This window comes from Scomber scombrus, chromosome 18 (assembly GCF_963691925.1).
Source record: "Scomber scombrus chromosome 18, fScoSco1.1, whole genome shotgun sequence".
NCBI classification, from domain to species: domain Eukaryota; kingdom Metazoa; phylum Chordata; class Actinopteri; order Scombriformes; family Scombridae; genus Scomber; species Scomber scombrus.
The window spans coordinates 15,158,022-15,180,124 of NC_084987.1; the positions used below are offsets into that span (position 1 = coordinate 15,158,022).

Sequence of the window (22,103 nt, forward strand, 5' to 3'; positions counted from 1 at the left end):
ACCGCATCCGGTGTCAGTGGGTTTTTTCTCATTGGCTCACACTGACTCTACATCTCCCCTCCTCCACTCCTGTGGATATCTATCCCAAAGTCCAACCCCCACAACTCTCATTTCAGGAAGAAGTGCACCTAACGTTGTGCTCGCCTTCGCCGCCGCTGCCTTTAAGATTTTAACATTTGTACAAATTTCGTCACATCTGGTCGTGAGTCAAATCGCGTTTTCTATGTAGTCTACAGCCGTCCGGACCAGCTGTCTATCCCGGTTCAAGACCAGAAAATATGGACTGGACAGTGAGCAGTAGGGCCCTATTGTGGTGCATTTTGGCGTTGCTTTGCTGCCCACAAAAGGTAAGAGAGCTAACTGGATAAGCTAGCTTAACTTAGATAATATTGGCTCGGAGTTATCCACTAAACTACACTTTTGACCCAACGCTGGCTGATTTTTCTGCTCTCAGTTGTACAAGTATGAGTGGTCCAAGCTACAAATATGAGTTATTCAGTGGAGCTTTAGTGCTGTCTGTATGCTGCGTGCTTTCTTGTCATGACAGAAATAAGCTAACATTAGCCTAAAAAGTGCATGTTAAGTTTTGAGCTTCGTACATCCTGCAGTCAAATGAAGCAATATTGAATTGTCAAGGTACATTATTTACTATTCATCAGTCAAGTAGGTTGGGCCAAGGAGCTCTGTTACAACAGGGTGTGAAAGCCATCTCCTATCAGCAACTTTAGCAGGTAATAATGCAATAAAACAATTGTCTGCTAGTGGACTAGGAGATGTCCTGCTATATCTACATGGGTTAACCTCACGTTTATTCATTAAACTCAAAAGCTCAAAACTGCAATTGTTATTTCATCAACACCCTAAATTACCTCAGAATAGTATAAGCCAAGTAGTGAATATAAGAAAAACCATGATATTGTTTTCATAGTAAGTCATATAAGTCATTGATACAGCATATAGGCTCCGACTGATCATTTTTGAGGCCAATACCGATATTAAGGGATCAAATAAATTACAATTTTGACATATTTTTTCCGCAATGATCCCTCAAAATGTTGTTATCAAACACTTGTGACAAATATATGTAATGGAAGCATGCTGTTTTACAGTTTAACAATGTACTTTATTACTGTACATAAAATTCCATCCCAGCACTGAAACTGGAAATGTAATATTTGAAAACACAGAAGAAAAAAAAAAACATGCACATATATGTTAAACTCAAATATATGCTACATATATAACTTAAAACATATAAAATTGGTGCAGGCCAGACAACATATAAACTGTGATAGGCCAAAATCGTCCGATAATATCAGCTGAATGATATATCATATATGGTGCATTGTGTTGATGTTTACAGGCTTGGTCAGATGCTAACATTTCTACAGCTTGCATTGTGAATTTAGCACTGACTTAATCAACATAAGTCTCAGGAAAAAATCACTGTCTGTGCCCTGGATGGTTCAACAATAGAAATTCAGGCAGCACAAGGTAATGAGTGAGTGTGACAGTGTAAATAGTTTTTTTTTTGTTTTTTTATGTAGTGCTGACTAATTTATGTCAGAGGACCACATCTGATTTCTGTGCAACGTCAAAGTTTTTGTGGTTCCAAAAGAAACTGATGACAGAAATATACAACAAATACACTTTCAGTAGACACTCTTTCAACATTTAGACTGGATTTAAATAAAAGCTTAATTCAAGAAAGTAGCCATCTCTGGACTGCGGTAAAGACTAAAGGGATTCCTTCAAGTATCTGTCATCCACCAAAACCTTAAACTGTATAAAAACCTTTCCATGTGTTGATTAGATCTCGAGAGGCATCTGAGAGCAGCAGGACAGATTCAGTAATGCTCCATCAGCAGTCTCTAATTTAAAAAGTTTTACGTCGCCAAAACACTGTGTGGTTATACTTGATTATCCTTTGTGGTTACCTTGATTAAATCATGCATAACCTGCACCAGAACCTTGCAAAATCTGCACTTAAACATGTGCCACTTATGATTAGGTATTATGAGATTTTTTGCAATGTGACGTTATCCAGCAATAGTATAAAAAGACCAAGAATATGTTGAAATGAAACTGTTTTCTTCACTTTTTACCACTCACATGATATGTATTTTATAGTATTAGTGGCTGAAACAAAAAGCGAGCTAGCTGACTTGTTGAAGCTGATCTGGAGAACGAATCCAATGAGTTGTTTGGGATTAATTTGACCTCACCTGGAAAGTTGAACTGGAGATTGCAGCAGGGGGAAGTGACCAAAAAAAAAAACTGCAATCAAGACAAACGGTTCTCTGGCACTGTACCAGTTTATACAGGAAGTCCCAGTAATACTCGTCGGATTAGATCCTGTTTTGATAAAAATGTTGTCAGACAAATCTATCCAGCTTTCAGCCAGTCTCTGTAAATGATCTGTATAATAGGGTAGCTAATTAACATGATATAGAGGCTATTGGTGATAATCATGACAGTTTTTATTCAGTAACATCCATATTAACCACTTATTTTGCAAAGAGGTTTAGGATAAATTTTCATGTAAGCAACATATCGTGTTGCAGACCATAAACCCGCCGTCACTGGACCTGTTCACCTCAGACTCATTTACATCTGTAATATGCGAAGGCCACAGAATTTATTCGGCCAACATTTATTCTTTATTCTTCATTTGTACAGACTAATAAAGTCAAAATCTTTACAGGTAAACATAAAACAGAGACTCTATAAAAAGTGGAGCTGCAGCGATTTAATTGATTTGTCAGTCATCAGAAAATTAATTTCCAAGCAAGTAAAAGACAAAATGCTGGCTGTTGGTTGTGATAAACAAAACATTTTTATGTTGCATTTTGGGCTTTTGGGAAACAGTGATCGACATTTTGTAGACTCATTTATTATTGATTAATCAAGAAAATAATCGACAGATGAATCGATAATGGAAATAGTTGTTAGTTGCATCCCTAATAGGATGTCATGTTGTTGATCAAACTGAGTCAATCAGCTCTTAGATCGGGGGACATCCAGGGTCCCTCTTCATGCACTAGGGTCTTGCAGTCGATGAAGAGTGACTGATGTGTTTTCCTCTGAAGACTGCAGCTGCCTTCATCTTGTGAAATTGTCGTTACTTAAATTTTCATGAGAAAGGGGAGATCTAGTCAGACATTGCGCGATCAGTTCTGTACAAGCCTGGCTCATCTTAAAGAGGTCTGTAAATTAGAGAGCTAGTTAACGACTTCAGCTAAGTAGTAGATTAAAGCAGCTTTATAATCCACTATCATGTCTTGGGGTCTTCTGTTAGCCTGCTAGACCTTCTGCTCATGTTGCAAGGATGAAAAAAGACCATCTATAGACGTGTGAGTGTGTGAGTGGGTGACACAGAGATACAAAAAAAAACAGAGAAAAGACTAATCATTTCTTTCTTTTGACTCTCTTCTTCACAATTGGGCTATTTTTAAGCTGATTTACCACTATATAGAGGATGTGTCAGTGACTGAAAGCTAGCTAGCATGTCTACAGCTATTACTGCTATGCCTCACTGCATACACACACAGGCTTTTTATAACAACACTAATATTCCTTAAACTGACTTTATTAATACCTGTTCCTCTGCTGTAGTTTGTGCCATTGATTGGTCACCACCCAGGTTGAGCAATTAAGCAAGCTCATATCTGCCTACTTCAATTTTCAAATTGCAGGAGGTACAGTATTTGTTAAAAGAGAAATGTGTGTAAAAATACTTTTTTTTTTTCAAATTAAATATTGCTGTGCTGCAGAGATGTCCTGGCCCACACATCATATTCTACAGACTTAAGGAAACATCTTTGCTTGTTTCAGATACTGCAGAAATCACACCATAATCCATTTTAATGCCTTTTAATGAATCAATGAAAATGAGAATAATGATGTAAAAAAATATCATTCACTTTTAATATTGCAAACCATATCAAAGTCACAGTATCAGTCAAAATAATTGTAATACGATTTTTTCATAATGGTTCGGCCCTTATTTACCTATGTCATATTTAACTTCTTTAGTTTTTATCTTATCACAACAGTAGATTGACTGTGCTTAGAGTGAACGTGCATGAGCGAGAGCCAACATGTGACATCCTCTCCACTGTGGCAAAAACATGCAGCGTGCAACTGATAAAAACTGTGTTGACACTGCAAGTTCATGAAATGTGTTACCAGAGATGTCCATGGCAAATATATAGTCTTATTCTAGTGAAATTCAATCCTCCTATTCATGACTGATAAATCAAACATCCTCAGGTCTGTGTCATCGTTAAACAGCTCCAAGGGAAAACGTTTCATGACTTCCTCCATGTAGGCTTTAAAGACTGGTGGATAAAAGATGTCTTAATAGACTTTCAAAACGTGTTTGATGACTAGAAGCTGATGCTGTACCACACCTCGATTTAACAAGTAACCAGATGTGTGATAAATATTTCTTGGTTCCTGTGTTGGTTGTTTTTTCTCTGCACCCAAGCAAGCTGCAAACCAACTGCTTACTGCTGCTGACGTTAAGAGCGTGTTCCACTTTTCAGCAGAAACAATTAGTTTAGGCCACATTCTGTGCTGGCCTCCTTCCCCTGCATGCATCTCACAAAACAGCCTGAAATGTCAGGCGATGAATGAAAATCTTTGTCCCTTCTACACATTAAGACAGCCAAACACAAGATTTCATCAGAGTTGCAGACGATACTAAGTGTGTGTGTGTGTGTGTGTGTGTGTGTGTGTGTGTGTGTGTGTGTGTGTGTGTGTGTGTGTGTGTGTGTGTGTGTGTGTGTGTGTGTGTGTGTGTGTGTGTGTGTGTGTGTGTGTGTGTGTGTGTGTGTGTGTGTGTGTGTGTGTGTGTGTGTGTGTGTGTGTGTGTACTGGATGAGAAGAGTAGAGCAGCTGCACTTCATTGTACAGCTGTTGTGTGAAAATACCAAGTGGTGGTCATTTGTTTGCCTCTCATATCTGCTCATCAACTTTAAGACCTGATCAAGTAATGTGTACTCAAACTCAGCCTCCTTCCATTCCTCTGCTCCCACAGTTGCCCTGGTGTGTGTGTTTATCCACCTTTTAATCCAGTCTTTCTCCTGTAAAGACACTGTCTGTCTGGCTCTCAGTGTTTACTGTCTAACCTCTAAGATAAGTAATTGCATTGCATCATTACAGCTTTTGCTCAGGTACTCTCCTAACTATTGTTTAGATGTGATATTTCACTGGTCGACAACATATCAGAGTTTCTGACAAAGAGGTGATGATACAGGTGTACATCTGAAGTGTTTGTGTACGCTCAGTAGGAAAGCTGCCACTTACAGCCTGTCCGCTGTTTAGGTTGGTCTGTCATGCAAGCAGGTGGTGAAGCACAGCGACAAACAGCCTGCTGCCGCTGATATCCTGAGCATTGTAGTGAGTGTCCCTCTGAGCCACGACTGGCCTCATTGCAGAAGGGAAAGTGAAGACCTCAGAACTTGCCAAAACTTTGGTTTCGCCCAGTTCTGTAGTATTATGTAACTTGGCTTACGCAACAACTTAACATTTCTGTTTTACACACAGAATAAGGAAATGAAAGGCAATGCCCCGATGCATCAGTCCTCTAAAAAGAGATTAACATCTCACCACTGCTGCTAATCTGAGCAGCCAGGCTTTGCAAGACCAGCTGTACACTGAAAAATATCCAAATGCTGTTGAATATCACTTTGCATCCAAAACTAGGAGGTTAACAGATGTTTGAAAGGTCATTTGCTTATGAAACCAAGAACCCTGATGGACGTTACAGGGGGCCCAAAAACAGATCAGTTATGATTCTCCCAGTACAGTTGTGCGATGCCTGTGAGTGTGCAGCCCAGTGGGAACAGTCGCAGGTGCACAATATTGACTCAAAGGCTCTGTATAGGATGTGAGATTACAGAAGGGGATTTGTGGGCAAATGTGGAAGGACACGGTTTCTTTCGGCAGTTTGTGAAACTCTAAGAAAACATCTCAACAACACCTTCAGTTTGTGGGGTTGTTTTGGCCACGGTTTCCATCTGGCCAATTAAAACATGTTTAGTATTTTTCCATGTCAAGTTTTAAGATTTCACTTCCACACTCAAGGAGAAAGTGTTGTAAAATGACTGTTTGCCCTTGCACTGTTCGTTTTTTATGGCATTAGTCTTGTAGGGAAATGGGAGCTGTGTCAAGAGAAACGCCCAGAGTGACTCGGTGATGGTTGTATTTCCTTTCCATGTGCCACACTCTTGGCTAACCTACCAGGTCTGGTGTGTTTCACATCTGGCTAAAGAGCGCTTTGCCCGCCCCCCCTCATCAGAAGTGGCTAAATGCTGAAAAGACTTCGTTAGTAATTATAGATAGGTAATCTGCATTATATGGAGGGGCTGTTTGCACCCCCCATCCCCCCTCCCAGGGGACATCTTAAGGGGGATTAGTCAGGGATGTTGATCAATACCATTGTGGTTCAGCAGGAGAATGAGGTCTATCTCAGCTGCTCTGCTTTGTTTTTAGGCTCCTGTGGTAAAGATGACAGGTTTAGAGGTTAGGTTGTAATCTCCAGATTGTTTGTTGGTTGTAGTTTGTATATGTAAGGTAAAAAAAAAAGAAGATGTTGTTAAAACAAGTTGATAAAAAGTTCTCCCAGCCCCCTTAACTCACACTTCATGAGTACCAGTTGAATATCATTTGAAAGAAGAGTTTATTTCAGAGTTTGAGATTTTGCTGAGTTCATGTGGTCTTCTTGGGTTCGGTGGGCAGTCATAGCTCTCAACTGGCTCACTGTACGTCTTCCTCGTTCCTCTGTGCCAAAAACCAGATGAAGCCCAGAGCTCGGTTATCAAACACAGCGTTTTTAAAATTCCATAGTGGGTGAGTGGAGCACACGTCACCCACCGCATTGTTAATTCTGGCATAAGCCATGTCATGAGGCCGGGTCATGTAGCCGCTGTTGTGGTTATGAGTTCAGTTGTTTGCACTGGATTGGCTGCAGCTTTTTATTTGACTTCACTTAGTCTCAGTTTTCTCTGACTGTCAGTGTATCGTCTCTTTGTCACATGTACTGTCACTTCTGCCATCCAAGTGTTCCCATGTCTGCTCATGTCCCCCATATCTGTGAGTAGGAGTACAGGGTTTTGGAAAGAGTGGTGTCCGGTGGCCATATGGTCTGTCAGCCCACTATTCATCTGTGCAGAAGAAAGTTGAAGCAGTTTCTTTAAAAAAAACAAGCCATGCTTACAGGGTGTGCTAGTTGGTAACGCACGTGCACAGGCTCATGCTTGTTTTGTTTACCTGCCATCACGTTTCAACCCTGTGCTTGCACAACTGGCCGGCCCCTAGTTATCTAGCCAGTCAGCCTCCTCCTAGTTTGTTCTTCATCTGTCATTGTAAGGTATTGATCTGAAGTCCATTTATTCCTAAAAGCAGTCCTTGATGGCAGTTATCACTCAGGCAACCCATCATTGCATCGACTGCACTGGTGTAACAGACCGGAAACAGAAAATGGGCTTCTCTTTCTACAATGCATTTACATTTGACACACAGTTGCTCATCTTCTGCCATATTTCTTACTATATTACTTCTCTTTAGTCCAGGTGTCTGTGAGCATAAGCAGTCTCTCAGTGATTAGTGACTGATGTTATTATTCACAGCTTGGATGCAGGAGCACACATTTACACCTAACCTCTTTGGCTTTAACTGGAAGCATGCATGCTCACACATGCCTGCGTGCTAATGTCTGAGTTTAATGTTCTCACCTTGATTTTATGTGCATAATGAATACGTTTGTCTGCTATTTTGAGTCGGGATGTGGTTGTTTATGTCACCTTGTTCTTGTGTTCCTGTAGGGGTTTTCCAGCACAGTTTCTCTTCCTGAAAGCCTGCTCTTTGTGTCCACCCTGGACGGAAACCTGCATGCTGTTAGCAAGAAATCAGGCTCGATCAAATGGACTCTGAAAGAAGGTAAGAGGAGGCGATCAGAGTCGAGTGTGACTCATTGTCGAGTTGTTGTTTGCCTGCTCTCAAGGCCCAGTAGCATTTGTTTGAAAAGAAAACACAGTGCTTTTATATGCTGCCACAGAGAAAACAACAATATCCCATTGCTTTTTAAAAAAAAACCACAATGAGGTTCTTTTGACATGTTCAGTCTTACGTTGTGTCACGGAGAGCATGTTAGAACACAACAATAAAAGTGAGGAGTGATTTTTAAAGAATTTAACAAAGTGGAAGCTGCAGGTGAAAGTTTCCACTCTTCTAATTTTAACTCCTCTAATATAAACTGAATTACAGTGAATGATTTCAAGTGATTGCTACTTGTTACCATATCATGTCACTGCCACTGCTACTGGAGTTTTATGATTATCCAAACTTGAGATCATTTTTATTTGAAGGCACCCTCTGTGATCCAGATGATGCAAAATTTAAGACACAGAATTTGAATTTGCCATCATCAAGTAAATCTGTAAGTCATTCATATTTTCTAATGCATCAGTAATGCTTGTAAACAAAAGGCATATACTGTTTTTGCCTTTTAATTGGTATTACTGAGTTATAAGAAATGGTTTCTGAGATTACTGTAAATCTTATGTTCAGGCCGTGCTCCAGTAAATGCTGTTAGATGTTCTGTTAGGCATGGAAACTGGCTAATTATTAACTGAAAGAGGGGCAAATATAGCCTGTAATCAAGGTCAGAGTGGGCAAGGGTAACTAACTTTGCTGTAGTATCACCTGCACACACACATGTTCTGAGGCTCGCATGTTAATGTAGGCACTGTACACTTATATAGTATAGTATATATACGGTTATAGGAGATACGATCGACTGAAGGCTTATTGGAAATAGTGTGCTGAAAATGTCAGCTTTGGATATTTGTTTTGTGTATTTTTATCTTTTATATAATAAGATGCATAATAGAAGATTTTTCCTGTTATAACTGTCTTTTATAGAATTACTCCTACTATGTGAGAAGAAAATTTCAATAAAATGTAATTGGCTGAAGTTGCCCAGAACCCTAAAATAATGTCTCGTTTTTCAGGAAAATTAGATTTTGAGAAACAGTAAAACTAAAGTGGTGTGAGCCTGTGAGCTGGATAGATCCACCTAATGACCAAAACATTCATAGTCGGAGGCAGAGGCCGCTTCCTCCGCATCATCTGTTTTTCTGGAAGAACTGTTGAATATAAATTTGAGCAGTTCTCCACCAGGCTTTGTACACACCTGTTGTTGTGCTCCAGTCAGGCAACCATACACCTACATAATGAGGGGGGAAGCAGAAATCCCAGTGCCAAACAAACCCAGCCCGCATGTGTGTCCTCTCACTGTTTGCTTGTCACTCCTTGTTGGCTTTGCGTACATGTATTTCTATTTCAGCCAATCAGGGTTAATGTCCCTCTGTGCAACATTGAAAACTATTGTTTTCTCACCACCTTCTGCAATTACACTTAATGAATACGGATGAGTCTTGAGCACAACAGTCATTGACCACCTTCAGGTAATCCTATGCCACCGCCCCCCACCTGCTATTGTTGACCCCTCCAGGCACCTCTACTGAGATCAGCACCATCTGGTCCACACCCTCTATGTTCACACTGTTAGGAGGTGTGTGTTTTTGTAGTAGCAACAGTTTGGGCTTCATGCGTTTGCTCTTGCCCTAAATAACCATTGTTGTGTTTTAATCTACTATTAATGCTGACTGTGTTTCAAATACTTTTGTTTGTATTCATATTGTTGAATGGTCAGCTATTCATGCCATGAGGTATGAAAATCGACTTGCAGAGATTCTAAATGTGAAAAAAGTCTGCACTTTCTTAGCCTTAAACACAACTGTAGATCACTTATGATGTAATATAATTTTAAAAAAAGTAGACTAATGTCCTCTCGGAAATGGTAGGCAGTATTGTTAATGTATGGAATTAGCAGTAAAGTGGTTTTAACTCGCTTCACTTGATATGGTCTTCTGATATGTGTTACTAGGAGGCATTTCACTGTTTGAGGCTCCTCAGTCTCTTCTCAGCAGCAAGTTAAAATGTTCAAGTGCTTTATTTTAAGAAGAGACATATGACATTTCTGAGATATAAAAAAACAACAAAAAAATTCCATAGTAGTTACTTGTCTGGCTCATTCATCAAGTCAAATATGACTGTTTGCTCTTCATGTTTGCCTCAGGGGAATCAGTTTTCATTTGAACTTTGTGTTCTGTGCGGTTGAATGTCATCAATGTTCATTTTCTTGCTCAACAACTACTGGCCACGGTTTCCATTGTTGGTTAATATTCTTGTCAGTTCTGACTTGCATCTTGTCTCCTGTTTTCTCTTCACAGATCCTGTTCTTCAGGTCCCTACGCATGTGGCAGAGTATGTTTCTTTGAGCTTTTTTTATCCTGCACGTGTGCATGTATATATTTTGTATTACACGTCTGTAACAAAAGATGCTGAATACAAATGGTTAGAAAAAAGGTCATCTTATCTGTTACTCAAACGTATTGCTTGTGCAATTGCTCACATTATCTCTAACTTGTTATTAATGTGATGCTGTATCTTCTTTACTCTGTCCTGCAGGCCGGCCTTTCTGCCAGACCCCAATGATGGCAGCCTGTATTCTCTGGGAGGAAAGAACAATGAAGGCCTCACAGTAAGAGGAAATAACTTTATCACAAATCATAATCTCTCCTCTTTTATGAGAACATGCTATTTAGTTCCCTCTTCTATAGAAAAATGTATTATCTCACAACATATGTGCCTATAAGTCATGCTGAAAGTTATACACCCACATTCTGCAAGATGTTCCCCATATATTGTCCTAAGTCATGCCGGATGTTACGGTTATCTGATTTGAATTCATGTGCACAAACAGAAATTACCGTTCACTATCCCTGAGTTGGTCCATGCTTCTCCCTGCCGCAGTTCTGATGGAATACTTTACATGGGTAAGACAGATTTTCCACAAGAAATTAAGTGTGTCTTTTGATTAAATGCATGATTGCTACATTCTCCCTGTGTATCGACTGCTATAATGTGAGTGCAGTCCATGTCCCCATGTGTCTCCTCACCTCAATAAACTGGTGTTATCTGGCTTTAACAGAATGCATAACAGTACCTTTTCTATTTCACTCAACCTGCGGCCGCAGCTCGCACTCGTTTGAATTTACAACAGTTAACAGAAAGGTAATCTACCATAGTGACTCTGTCATTGTTTGAAGGGAAGCGGGTGACATTTGCCTCGCCGTAGTCATTATCAGTGTAGCTTTTGTTTTCATTCAACTGAAGCTGCCGCCAGCACGAAGTGGAGATACGCAGGTTTAAAAAGGCTACAGCCTCAAATTCTCCCCTTTTTAAAAAAATAAGTCCAAGTATGAGAGTTCTCAGACCAAATCATCCTCAGCTGGTTTCTCTGAATCATAACCACTGTTGCCTGATTCATGTTTTTATATTCATCTATAATAGCTGTGATGACTACTCCCTGCTGACAAAACAGATGAAATGTTAGTACAAAGAGACAATAGGTTGTTCATTTAGAATGGTAACACCCATCACCATGAAGGTATAATGGCTTATTTTGCTTTTCTGCTGTGAAACCCCTGATTCAGAGGAAAAATTAACACAAAAATACCCTTCAACAAGACAAACCTCAAAAAGAGAAACCCTCTTTCTGGGTGACATGCAATGAGTGTCACATGTAGAGATGAGACAGAAGTACCAGTAGTAGATAACAATACTTAGACACTCAATATTGTAAAGTAAAGACCATACTATAAAGTAAATATTAAGTGTAACAAATGGGAGTTTATAAATGTATAACAATGATAAACAGAAGTACATGTACAAAAACAATATAAACAGTATAATTGTGGCAGAGGTTAATCATTTTGTCTGTGTGTTTGTGTAGGTAAGAAGCAGGATTTGTGGTATGTGGTGGACCTGTTGACTGGTGAGAAACAGCAGACGTTGACTTCCTCCTTTGCTGAAATGCTGTGTCCCTCTTCATCTCTGCTCTATTTGGGACGCACAGGTAAAAAACAAACAACAACCCCACAACACAAGTTCAGCTCTCACAACTGACATCAATTACTCACCTAGCCAGCCTTATCTAGGTCAGATTATCTGTTAGCATTGCAGCCCATCCCATTCAATTGTTAATCACATCTGGTTAATCAGTAGGCCTATTTGCCTTTGGTGCTCTAAATCCAAACTGTTGGCAAACCCTTATTTTCCTTCTGTTGATCCTTACGGATGTCTCCACCCACCTTAACAAGACCACCAGCAGCTTTAAGGTCTGGAGAAGCAGTTGTAATTGTGGACAGTGGCCTAGAGAATGAATCTTGCTATTATTATTTAACTTGGTGTCAAGTCAAAACTCACTTTGTAACCCAACAGCCTATATGCAGGATTTAGTTTCACTTGTCCATTCTCCTGCCACCTTTTGCATTTACACCCAGAAATGGATACTTTGCACAGTTTCAGTGCCTCAAGCCTGGTTACATAAGGCAAGCAATGGAAATATGTTGTTCCTGTGTGGATAAGTTCTCATTGTTCATCTTCTTGTTAGAGTACACCATCACTATGTATGACACCAAAAGCAGAGAGCTGCGCTGGAATGCCACCTATTCTGACTACGCCTCCACCCTTCCTGATGATGACACCAAATACAGTAAGACCCTGAGACACACTGGCTCTATTGTCACTTCAATTTCTGACAGACAATTCCAATCACTTAATCTGCTCTTTGTCCCTTCCCCACAGAGATGGCTCACTTTGTGTCCAATGGTGACGGCCTCGTGGTGACTGTGGACAGTGAATCCGGAGACGTTCAGTGGGTGCAGAACTATAACTCTCCGGTGGTGGCCATGTATATCTGGCAGCGCGAGGGCCTCCGTAAAGTTCTCCATACTAACGTGGCAGTGGAAACTCTACGTTACCTCACTTTCATGTCTGGAGAGGTTGGCCGTATCACCCAGTGGAAGTACCCATTTCCCCAAGAGAAGAAGCCCAAGAATAAGTTCATGTAAGTAGATCAACATCAGCTAAATGATTTAAAAATGATTCATCTGTATTCTGTCATACTTTTGAATACCATCCAGAGAACAAATATTAGTCAAACACTCTTGAACATGTCAGAACCTTTACTACCTATTAATCATAGGTTTTTAAATTACTAAAGGGTGAAATCAAAATGTACTTTTATTTATGTAAGATTGCTTCATGTTGTGGAGTTGGGTTGGGACATGTAATATCTAACAGACGGGCCTTGTTTCACCACTGGTTTCACACTGCGACACTGTTTTATTTTTATATGTTGTGTTTGCACCTGCTCTCGCTGGAATGAACAAGTAGGACTTTCAGTGGTTGATCCACTGTAAAAGTTTCAACTATTTAGGGAGGTAATGGAGAACTCTTGCTGTCACACTTCTGTGTAGCCTAAAACAGAGATGGAGTAATGTGTTTTCACAAGTGAGGGAGCACTTACTTGACTGTGCTTTTTGTTTTTTTAGGGCCACATTGTATGTGGGTAAATACTCCACCAGTCTGTATGCTTCTCCTTCTCTTGTGCACGATGGAGTCACTGTGGTGGTGAGTGACAGTTACACGTATATCTTCATTTAAGCAAAACACTAATCCTTATCACCAAGACATTAACATAATACATGTATGTTTAAAATATTTGCAAGTTTTGTATTTACTTAGACATTTATCACCATGTTACATGAGTATTCACTTTTGATTAATAGTTTCTTAGCGTGTGTGAGTGAGTGAGTGAGTGAGTGAGTGAGTGAGTGAGTGAGTGAGTGAGTGAGTGAGTGAGTGAGTGAGTGAGTGAGTGAGTGAGTGAGTGAGTGAGTGAGTGAGTGAGTGAGTGAGTGAGTGAGTGAGTGAGTGAGTGAGTGAGTGAGTGAGTGAGTGAGTGAGTGAGTGCAATATGTTCTTTCCAGTGTCCTAGCCAGCCACAGCTCAAATGGAATAATGTTTTTAGAGTACACTTGAGTTTTTTCCTGTGAGGCATCTGACAGGAAATGTAACTGAATTCCTTAAATATTTTGTGTGTGTGTGTACACACAGCCTCGTGGCAGCACCTTCCCCATGCTGGAGGGTCCCAACAGCCAGGAGACTGAAGAAGACAAGGAGTGTGTCATCACACCTAGCACCAGTGTCAAGTTCAACGCTGCACTCCGGGAGCGAAACCGTATCAACTTCATGAGGAACTACCTGCTCCTCATAGGTACTTCATTAGTTCATAAACATTAATATTACGTCTACATTATTTACTCTGAATAAGGAGACCTTACATACTAAAGTGAGGGAAAAACTCCAGGGGCAGCACTAAAAAATAGGGAAGAAGTTTTATTTTCACCAACTATTCACACATTAGGGTCTGACATCAGGAAAGAACTCTGTGACATATTTAATGTGTGTTGAAAGGTTTCACTGTCATTACTGTTTACTGCAATCAGTCCAGGGCTGAAATGATCCACTGCACTTTGAGTGACTGGGACTGCCCTCTGCTGGCTGATAAAATAAGTCAGAAGTATGACAAATGTAGTCTTTACGTTGAATTTAAACACAAATCAAGTAAATACTCCAAGTGTGCTGACTGAAAGTAGGGTTTGATTTAGATGAGTATCTATGATTTCGCTGCTGCTGATTAATGAGTTTATTCTTTCAGGCCATCATGAGACACCTCCTGAAGCTCACACCAAGATGCTGGAGAAGTTCCCAGACAGCTTTCCTCGCAATCAAGGCAACGTCATCCCACCTACCACCGACAAGAAAGTAGAGGAGGTGTGTGTGTGTGTGTGTGTGTGTGTGTGTGTGTGTGTGTGTGTGTGTGTGTGTGTGTGTGTGTGTGTGTGTGTGTGTGTGTGTGTGTGTGTGTGTGTGTGTGTGTGTGTGTGTGTGTGTGTGTGTGTGTGTGTGTGTGTGTGTGTGTGTGTGTGTGTGTTCAGATACACCCTAGCATCTGTGCAGATTTTCTCACACTGCCCTCACTTAATTTACCTCCCTCTGTTCCCTTCATGTTGCAGAAGGTGAACGATAGTGGTATGGATGATGGCCCCCCTTCTCCTCTGCCTGAAACATCAATCCAAGAGCCTGGGGCCAGTGGTCGCACAATGCGGCTGGAGGCCCCTGTGGATTCTATGCTAAAAGACATGGCCACCATCATCTTCTCCACTTTCCTTCTGGCTGGCTGGGTGGCCTTTGTTATTACCTACCCCAAGGCAAGTCAAACATCACCAGATAGTGAACTTTTGAGTACCAACGTGAACAGATAACATTTTTTATGCGATATTGTTATTTCTTAAATTTAGTTATTTTTAAACATAATGTTCTCTGTTACTACAGAGTGTACACAAGCAGCAGCAGCTGCAGCACTTGGAGTTCCAGAAACAGATGGAGGAGAGGTTGGAGCTGCTCCAGAGGCAGCAGCCGTTCTCGCCTGCAGATGTGGGTCTGGGCTTGGCCCCAGACAGTGACTACCTTGAGGTGGCACACACTCGCTCCGAATGCTCAGACCACAGCAGCCCCAATGTTACCCCACGTGCTTCAAACCATTCCAATCTGTCTGTGTCTGAGCTGGGCAGCTCTGCCAATGAACATGAAGATGGAGGTAAAGATGGACAAATTAAGATAACATGCAGACTCTTTCTTTGTGCTTATTCAGCACTTATATTTTAGCACTTCAGTTATAACTCAGTTTTCAATGAAATTCTATATTTGTATTTAGAAGAGGACTCCAATATTGTCAGAGTGGGCAACATAAATTTCCACCCCAAACAGGTCTTGGGTCATGGTGCTGAGGGCACTATTGTGTACAAGTAAGTCAATCACTATACATAATTTAATAAATGATCATTTAATTAGTAGAAAATTGAAGAACACAATGTTGCATTTCCATTGTTCCTCCACAAGGGGTCAGTTTGACAACCGTGCTGTGGCAGTGAAGAGAATTCTCCCAGAGTGCTTCAGCTTTGCAGACCGGGAAGTTCAGCTGCTGAGGGAGTCAGACGAGCATCCAAATGTCATCCGGTACTTCTGCACTGAGAGGGACCGTCAGTTCCAGTACATTGCCATTGAGCTGTGTGCTGCCTCACTTCAAGAGGTATTGGATGGCCCAAAAACCCTTATTTCTTACCTGAGTGTATAGAGACATAGTTATTACTTTATTCTTAGACACTTAAAACCTTAGTTCCATATCTGTTTTTCTTTTAGTATTTCTTTTCTAATTAGCAAAACTTGTATTTTGCTCATTTTAATTGATGTTTCCACAATGATTACTTTTTGTGTAGTCAGCATGCTGTTGCATTGTGGGTTTAATTTGTACTGTGTGATTTTGTGAAGTGTAGGAAAATGGGCAGGATTCCTTCATGTCATGCATCATTATTTATAGAGCTCAAAAAAAGGAAAACGGCTTCAACCAATGTGAAAATGAGACAGTCTATTTTAATCAGTGTACTGCACTAACTGATGTCTTCCATCTCTAGTATGTGGAGAAACAGGATTTTTACCGTCATGGACTAGAGCCAGTTATGCTGCTTCAGCAGACCATGTCAGGACTGGCCCATCTGCACTCTCTCAACATAGGTATCTATCACTGAATATGAAACCACTTTCTCTTTCTCATAACCCAAAAATATTTTCACCCCAAAAGCAATTTACAGCTCGTTTTTTGCCTCACCTTCATCCTCTCCCTCCAGTCCACAGAGACCTGAAGCCCCACAACATCCTGGTGTCCATGCCCAACGCCCATGGTCGGGTGCGGGCAATGATCTCTGACTTTGGCCTGTGTAAGAAGTTAGCAGTGGGCCGCCACAGTTTCAGCAGAAGATCTGGGGTGCCAGGCACTGAGGGCTGGATTGCACCCGAGGTTCTCAGTGAGGACTGCAAAGACAACCCGGTGAGTTGGAAGGACAGTAGCAGCTCTCTCATGGTGGTTAGAAGTATTGTTGGTTGTCGAAGTTTATTAAGGCAATAAATTTAAGAGATTAAACATTAAAATAACATAATGAGATTAAAAGTTTAAGGATTGTTCACAAAACTCATGGTGAAACCTCACAATAACTGGGATAATTTTACAAAAAAAAAAAAACATTAGTCCTTTTATGGGGCTCATAATATCTGATGAATTGGTAAATGTAAGCTTGTAGTAGCTATTTGTCTGATAGCAACCTTGTAACCACAACCTAATTTACTAATAAACAACACTTGTGTGTATATATAACTTGATCCTTTGTATCATTGGTGGTGTTAAATGTTCTGTTTCTATATATGCTTCACTTTGACCTCTGTCCTTTTTACTCATCGTGTCCCTTTCAGACCTGTGCTGTTGATATCTTCTCTGCCGGTTGTGTGTTCTACTACGTGGTGTCTCAGGGTAGCCACCCTTTTGGTAAATCTCTGCAGAGGCAAGCGAACATCCTACTGGGCACATACAGCCTCGACTATCTGCAAACTGACAAACATGGTGAGGACTAAACTTGTGGTTTTGTCTCAGACGACTAACAAAGTACAACAATAGAGATAAAGCTGCTGTTTATGTAGATTATTAAGTGCAGTAGAAAGGGTTTGATACAGTTGTGCATTTATGAACAGTGTAATGAGCAGCATGTTTGTATCATTGATTCTACCAGGGGACATAGTAGCCAGAGATCTAATAGAGCAGATGTTAAGCATGGAGCCCCACAGAAGGCCTTCAGCAGAGAGCGTTCTCAAACACCCTTTCTTCTGGAGTCTGGAGAAGGAGCTGCAGTTCTTTCAGGTTAGTAATTTTTCACTCATATGAAAATGCCCTTCTTTTGTAACAAAGTGCTTTTAAATGTATTGTAAAAATGATATATGTTGGTTTTACTGAAATGTACATGTGTGTCCTCTTTGGTTGACACATAACCTACAGACAAATTAAAGCTTTCTGGTGCAATCCATTTGTAGCCATGACTAGTCATGTCCAATTATTCTACCATAGTCGACTGTGCTTGCACCTTGATTCATGTAAATGAGACTCACTAACTGTTAAAATACGTTTTTGTTTATAATAATGTTCTCAATTAAAATAAGATGATGATAAGAAAAAGTATATTTGTTGAAATTCACTCTTTTTTTTGTGGTTGTTTGCAGGATGTGAGCGACAGAATAGAAAAGGAACCGCTGGACGGACCAATAGTGAGACAGCTGGAGAGAGGGGGGAGGGCTGTTGTCAAGGGTGACTGGAGAGAGCATATCACTGTACCACTGCAGACAGGTATGAGACTTACTAAAGTGTAAACATTATGTTAAATATAAGCTCCTGGAGCCACGTTTTGTGAAATGGTGCTTATTTATTGCGCTGCTTCAAAGTGAGGATTTTAGTATTTGCAATATTTCAGTTAACAGTGAGTTGGAGAAATGTTTTGCCTGACAAGTATGATGTACATTCAGAGTTGCACTGAATGCATTTCCTGTATCCTGTTATCAGAAAATACTGCAGCAGGTGACTAAGTACTGCTTCCTGTCAGCATTGCCACCCACTGTGTATCATAACCTCAAACTCCATGCAATTTTCTTGAACTGGTTTTCTTTGGACTCTGCATTTACTTCTACTGACCAATAACAAAAATGGCACATACATACATATTCTGATATCACCAGAAAGGCAAAAAGAAACTTCTTTGTGAAGAAAATGCAGACTGATAAATGTGAGATTATTATGTGTCTAAGTTATGTGTATATATATGTGTATATTACAACAGCATAATACAAAAGTACATTCTAACAGCTATATATTTGTGAAAAAATGCTAAATTATTTTCCATATATACAGTATGTGTATATTTAACCTTTTTTCAATCGTTTTAAGTGTTTCAGATACCAGACATTAAAAATCATCCACTGAACCTCTCTGTTTTACATTTTCATATTTGCACTGATCAGTCTGATTCTTCAGTTGCAGCATAAAAAGGCAGATGAATAATTTCCAATCTTCTATTTTATTTATATATATATATATATATATATATATATATATATATATATATATATATATATATATATATATATATATATATATATATATGTGTATATATATATATATATATATATATATATATATATATATATATATATATATATATATATATATATATATATATGTGTATATATATATATATATATATATATATATATATATCTGTGGTTGATGCATGCCATTTTGTCTCTGTTATTTGCAGATCTGCGGAAATTCCGCTCTTATAAGGGTGGGTCAGTCAGAGACCTCCTTCGTGCAATGAGAAACAAGGTAAGAGTGCATATTGCTGACTATGATAAACTGTGTTAAGTGAAGTTTCTACAGTCAGCCTCACGGTCTGTGCTCCCTCAACAGAAACACCATTATAGGGAGTTGCCTACTGAGGTCCAGGAGACTCTGGGCTCCATCCCTGACGACTTTGTCTCCTACTTCACGTCCCGCTTCCCCCACCTGCTGATGCACACCTACCTAGCCATGCGGACCTGTGCCCCTGAGAGGCCATTCCTGCCTTACTACTCCACTGCAGAGCAGATTGCAAAAACACAGGCTCAGTGCACACACGTTGGGCCACAAAGACAAAACGAGCCATGCGCTCAACACCTCCCAACAAGCACATCACAGTCCCAAGAATCCACACATTCATCGCAACCAGTGCAGGCATCTCCCACAACACCTGCTGAATCAGTGCCCTCTACATCACCAGATGAGCCTGTATCTTCACACTCACCACTTCAGACAGTACAGCCAGCAGAGCCAGCACCGTGCACACAGACTGACTTGCACTGTCAAAGTCTTGCCTCAGAATCACCAACAGTTCCTCTCAGACAAAGAGGATCCAGTCAGTCTGAAATACAAACACTGCCAGATCCTCCCACACTGGACAATGAACCAGTGTGAACTGCATCAGAGTCAGGTGGACCCAGCACAAACGGGGAACATTGCCTTAAAGAGTGGACACCAAGTGGGACTCAGTTGCTGTGCCCTGTGCTGGTGAGGACCAGGCCTGCAGTGCCTGGGATCCACTGCCGAGCATAGCAGCTGCACCCTGAATTAAGTGCCTTCTGCTCACCTGGGTTAAAATGTTCCCTGACAGAACCGTCCACAAGTCTGTCTCTGCCTTGATGAGGTCACATAACCAACATGGTGTTGTTGGACATTATCTTGTAGCTGGACAGAGCAAAGAGAATTTTTTATTATTATTTTATAATGGCATGTCCAAAAATAGTGTTTGTCCCAAAAATCTCTGGCCTCTATTGTGGGAAACATTGTGTCGATGTTATTGAATACCTGGGTAGTTTTTATTGTGCAATGTTGTATTTCTCAGTGAGCCTCTTCACTGCACAGATACTGTATGTATATTTTTGTATAGACTGATTCAGAATTTGGATCACTGATGATAAATCATGTAATGCGGCCAATGTGCCTTTTTTTTGTTTTTTGTTTTGTTTTAAATCTCACTGTGCTGTATGGGTACAGATCTTTAAAATTAACTATGCTAAATGTGCTTGATTCCAGTTAATGCTGCTAGACTGCTTCTCTTTTTGTCAATCAAGACTATCATGCTGACTTGTTAAGAGTGGACTGTTCCAAAGGGTAATTTTGGCCTCAAGTGATTATGTAGTCAAATATGAGTTTAGAGGTCGGGCAGCAGAACGCTCATGCATCTGAACTTTTTCTAGGGTGTCAAAGTGAAGTTAATGACTTGCACATTAAATTCTATTTTTTTTTTATACTAAGATTGTGTTTGTTCGTTGATGTTGATGCATCTCCGTATGATATATTTAACAAGGCTCAGTGCCTGAAAGAAAATGTAACACTTTTATTATTGTACATTAAACTAATATATCTTCACTTAACTGTAGCTGGTATGTACTGTATCTCTAGTCTCTGTTAGGGCAGATGCTCCAACCAGTGTTAATTGTAGCTACCGTCTATGTCTGTTATGTTATTAAATATTTTAGGAGCATTTTTAAACACAAGCAGGCCACAGCCAAAAAGGACCTAATACAGCTCTACAGAATCATAGTGTATCTAAAACCAGACTCTGAGTAAACCAATGACTATAAATGAACTAAAATTAAATTTTGCCAGAAAGTAACAGTTGAAGAAATACTCAAACTTGATGGGCAATATGTTTGCTTTAGAAACCTACCTAAACATTTCAACCAAGTACACACCTTCATGGCAATGGTATTCCTTGATGGCAGTGGTGTCTTTCAGCAGAATAATGTTCCCTGCCCCACTGTAAAAATTGTTCAAGAATGGTTTTGGGAACATGACAGAGTTCCCCAGAACTAAATCTGATCAAGCATATGTAAGATGTGCTGGAAAAGCAAGTCCAATCCAATGAGGCCTTACCTCACAATTTATACGACATGAAGGATCTGCTGCTTACGTTTTGGTGCCAGATACGAGGACACCATCGGAGGTGTTTTGGAGTCTATGCCGTAACGGTTCAAGTGCTGTTTTGATGGCACGAGGGGGACCTACACCACATTAGGTAGGTAGTTAATGTTGGAGCTGATTAGTGTGTCTGTTACTAAAAGTTATGGAGCATTGTCAGGCACAAGCAGGCTTCTGCCAAAAAAGGACGTACAGAATCATAATGTATCTGATACAAGACTCAAATGTCATTTAGTAACAAAGAAACATGTGAACATGGGAAATATGTTTGACATAAAGTGTCTAGAACTTCACATTTTGAGCAACTCTGCTATACAAAAAGAAATTTCACTGCTACTTTTTAACAAATTCATATGTGGGATTATTTCTCTCTGTGTGTTGGCTAGAATAGTGTAGTTTGTATACAGAGTACATTATGCACACGTACAAGCACAATTTTAAGACACTGGTACTTTAGTAGTTTATGAAAACTTTCATTACTCTGATATTTTTAGTGGTTTCAGTAAAGACATTTGAAGTGGTTTTAAATGCAGTATTATCAAAAATAAATAAACAAGCTCGTTGTCCCATTTTACAAAATGTTGCATTTACTGACACGTTTGCATTCGTTTATAAGAACTGATTTACGGATTCGTGTTTTAATATAATGCTGAGCCTATGTAAGTGACTAACGGTTCCTCTCTTTTAACCGCGCAAGAATGGGGGTCAATCTTTCATGGATCCACCAGAG

The 22,103-nt window shown here is 40.0% G+C and overlaps 1 protein-coding gene across 1 annotated transcript; it reads left to right on the forward strand.

The window, feature by feature from the left end:
• Nucleotides 1-127: 127 nt before the first annotated feature.
• LOC133999331 (serine/threonine-protein kinase/endoribonuclease IRE1-like) lies at nt 128-20,826 on the forward strand. Its single transcript, XM_062438524.1, has 22 exons — nt 128-347; nt 7,830-7,944; nt 10,302-10,335; nt 10,540-10,612; nt 10,835-10,907; nt 11,867-11,989; nt 12,527-12,628; nt 12,721-12,982; nt 13,470-13,548; nt 14,035-14,194; nt 14,639-14,754; nt 14,997-15,191; nt 15,316-15,580; nt 15,698-15,788; nt 15,883-16,072; nt 16,455-16,554; nt 16,668-16,867; nt 17,287-17,434; nt 17,601-17,728; nt 18,085-18,208; nt 19,173-19,240; nt 19,325-20,826. The coding sequence occupies exons 1-22, from the start codon at nt 279-281 to the stop codon at nt 19,865-19,867; spliced, it is 3,258 nt and encodes a 1,085-aa protein (XP_062294508.1). The 5' UTR covers nt 128-278; the 3' UTR covers nt 19,868-20,826.
• Nucleotides 20,827-22,103: the final 1,277 nt, after the last annotated feature.